Source organism: Formica exsecta, unplaced genomic scaffold (assembly GCF_003651465.1).
Source record: "Formica exsecta isolate Colony F162 unplaced genomic scaffold, ASM365146v1 scaffold37, whole genome shotgun sequence".
Lineage (NCBI taxonomy): Eukaryota > Metazoa > Arthropoda > Insecta > Hymenoptera > Formicidae > Formica > Formica exsecta.
Genome location: NW_021850941.1, coordinates 553,335 through 555,911, shown reverse-complemented (window position 1 = coordinate 555,911; position 2,577 = coordinate 553,335). Strand labels below are relative to the sequence as shown.

The 2,577-nt window shown below is 32.5% G+C and overlaps 1 protein-coding gene across 1 annotated transcript in view; it reads right to left on the bottom strand.

The window, feature by feature from the left end:
- Positions 1 to 1,309: 1,309 nt before the first annotated feature.
- LOC115239283 (head-specific guanylate cyclase) overlaps positions 1,310 to 2,577 on the bottom strand; it is a 25,841-nt gene continuing 24,573 nt past the window's right edge. Inside the window, exons 10-11 of the mRNA XM_029813731.1 lie at positions 1,928 to 2,082; positions 1,310 to 1,817 (exon numbers count right to left, since the gene is read on the bottom strand). Coding sequence (XP_029669591.1) covers positions 1,622 to 1,817; positions 1,928 to 2,082 — 351 coding nt within the window. The 3' untranslated portion in view covers positions 1,310 to 1,621. The remainder of the gene's footprint in view (positions 1,818 to 1,927; positions 2,083 to 2,577) is intronic.

Below are 2,577 nucleotides of genomic sequence, written 5' to 3'. Positions count from 1 at the left end.
AACACATATATATATATATATATATATATATATATATATATATATATACACAGTCACGTACGAACGCACGCAGCACACACAAACGCACATATACACAGTGTGAGCACGTGAGTAAGCAAAGAGTGGGTTGTTAGTGTCAGTGGCTTTGTAAAATCGCCTTCTAGTTTTTAGTTTCACAATACATGCCACCTCTCTTTTGTGTGTCCTCGGCAAAATGCGCACACAGTAAAGCGGAAAGAAGCCGAGCTTTTCAATAAGTTGCTGCTTCTCGCCGCGAGAACGGCACAATTAGTTATTACCATGATCCGCAAACCGACGTTATTATCTTAAAAGCCGCTACTTCGTACAACGGCCGCAAGTTTTCTCAAGGGAAAACGCTTCTGCGTAAGTTGAAATATTAGTAGTTCCGTAAATCGCATCTCGTAAATTTTGACTGCTTTCTTAAACGAAAAATTGCGCATCTGTTATTAATAAAGTAGCATAATACAATTCTATTGTACAATTCTATTGTTGAGAAACTTTGTGTTATTTCGTATATAAAGAACAGAGGGTAATTCTTATTTCTCTTTTTCATTTATTATAGATTCTTATTTCTAATTTAGATGCAAACGCGCACGGTATTGATTTTATTTACTACTGAAAAAGAAATGCAACTCGCACAACATTTGACTTGCTTGATGTCGATATCTGGAAGCAAAAAATATCTTTTTTGTACAAAGATAATCCGCACTATAAAATTTCAATCTGATTAAGGTCTTACCGGAAAATAAATTACTTATCAAAAAGATAAAGAAGATAATGCAACAGTCGTACAGAGAAAAATAAGAAAACTTATATAAAAAAATAAGATATCTTTATGTCGTTTTTTAATGGAATAGCTTGAAAAAAAACAGCATTTATAATACAAGAAACGTTTTGTTATTAATCTAGGTCAGATGCATATAAAATAAATTTACCTTATAAGAATTATCTTATGAATTATTTTAGAATGAAGCGCGTAAAGCGCGATAAGCGAATATTTTCAAAGAGATATTAATGATTAAATACATATATAATTATTTTTTAAAACAATATTGCATTGTTGATTTCATAATCTTCTTGGCCGATTTGCATAGAAAAAACTAAAATATAACAAAAAAGATAAATTTTTTTCCGAAAACGCTCATACTTTTATTATTAATATTTTTAAAAATTTACTTATGTTTTTATTTGTATGTATGACATTTATATATTCTATAGAATTTCATTATTAAATATTTTGAATTTGGATATGTTTGGGACAAGGTTTTTTAAATGATACACAAACATAGAGAGAATCCATGGTAGAGTTTTACTTGCTTCTTATATTTAATAAGTATATAATGATTACAATCTAAGACTCTGCGTATAAATAGCATTCGCACAGGATCCTTTTCAATGTGTACGTACAATTAGCGCCATGCTTTTAATGTACCTTTAGTGCCAGCTTGAGAGCTCAGCCAGCTTGAGAGCTCATATACATCGATCGATCTGATAATGTCGGGTGTGTGTGTCATCGCTATTATCGATAGTAATATCGTTAAAGTAACACACTTATCAGCGGCACGGCTTTGTCGGTATATGTCCCCGTGTCGGACAGTATCTACATATTGCTACTGATTCCGAATTCTGTAATTGCAGCTTGAATATGCATATCGAGAGGTTCGTTCGCGCTGACATCGCTATGCTGATATCCATTCAGAAAATAACATGTGCCTGAAGTGTTGGCTGGCATCCCCTTGGGTAAATTATCCTTGGTCCGCGGTTCCAATATAAATCCCGATTTTTGTATTAAACACCTGTAGACATTTGTAATGTCGTTACAATATATATGTATATGACAATACATATATGATGTTATTACATATAGATACGAAAAGAAACATATTATCGAAACGCTATCACGTACAGGTACGTAGTTGGACTGACGTTGACGCGAAGCGGTTCGCTCGTAGATTCAAATTTATTCGCCAACGTGACATTATGTCCAAAGAGACAGTATCTTGGCATTTTCTTACCCACGACGCCTGCCAGTACCATTCCGGTATGAATGCCGATACGCATCTGATGGAATAGTAAATATATAATAACAGAATGGAAGTTGAGCATTACTAAAAAAGATGTTGCATATTGGCGAATATCATAAAGTTAGATGACAATTGCAAGAAAGTATCAATGAAGAAAAGAAATATTACATAACTCTTGCTTTAAATATTAATACAACTGTAGGTGTCTCGCGTTTCTTCGTATTTCCCCCCATTGACCGCTTGTTATCATAGTTAAGAAATACTTTAAATGGGAAAAGTTTTAATAGTATTCAAGATGGGAATAATAAATAACAAAGTGTCTGCTAGAGTGGATATGTAATAATCAGAAACATCTTTCAATTGAAAAACTTTGAGAAATTGTTCTAAAAGAGTGAGAGAGAAAAAAAAATGAGAAAGAGAGCAAGAGATCTCCTATATACCGATCGTCCTTTTCAAGTACGAAATATAAAAAGGAGATTGTATACATTTGAAAATTATATTTGAAAAAGATTGGAATATATATATATATATA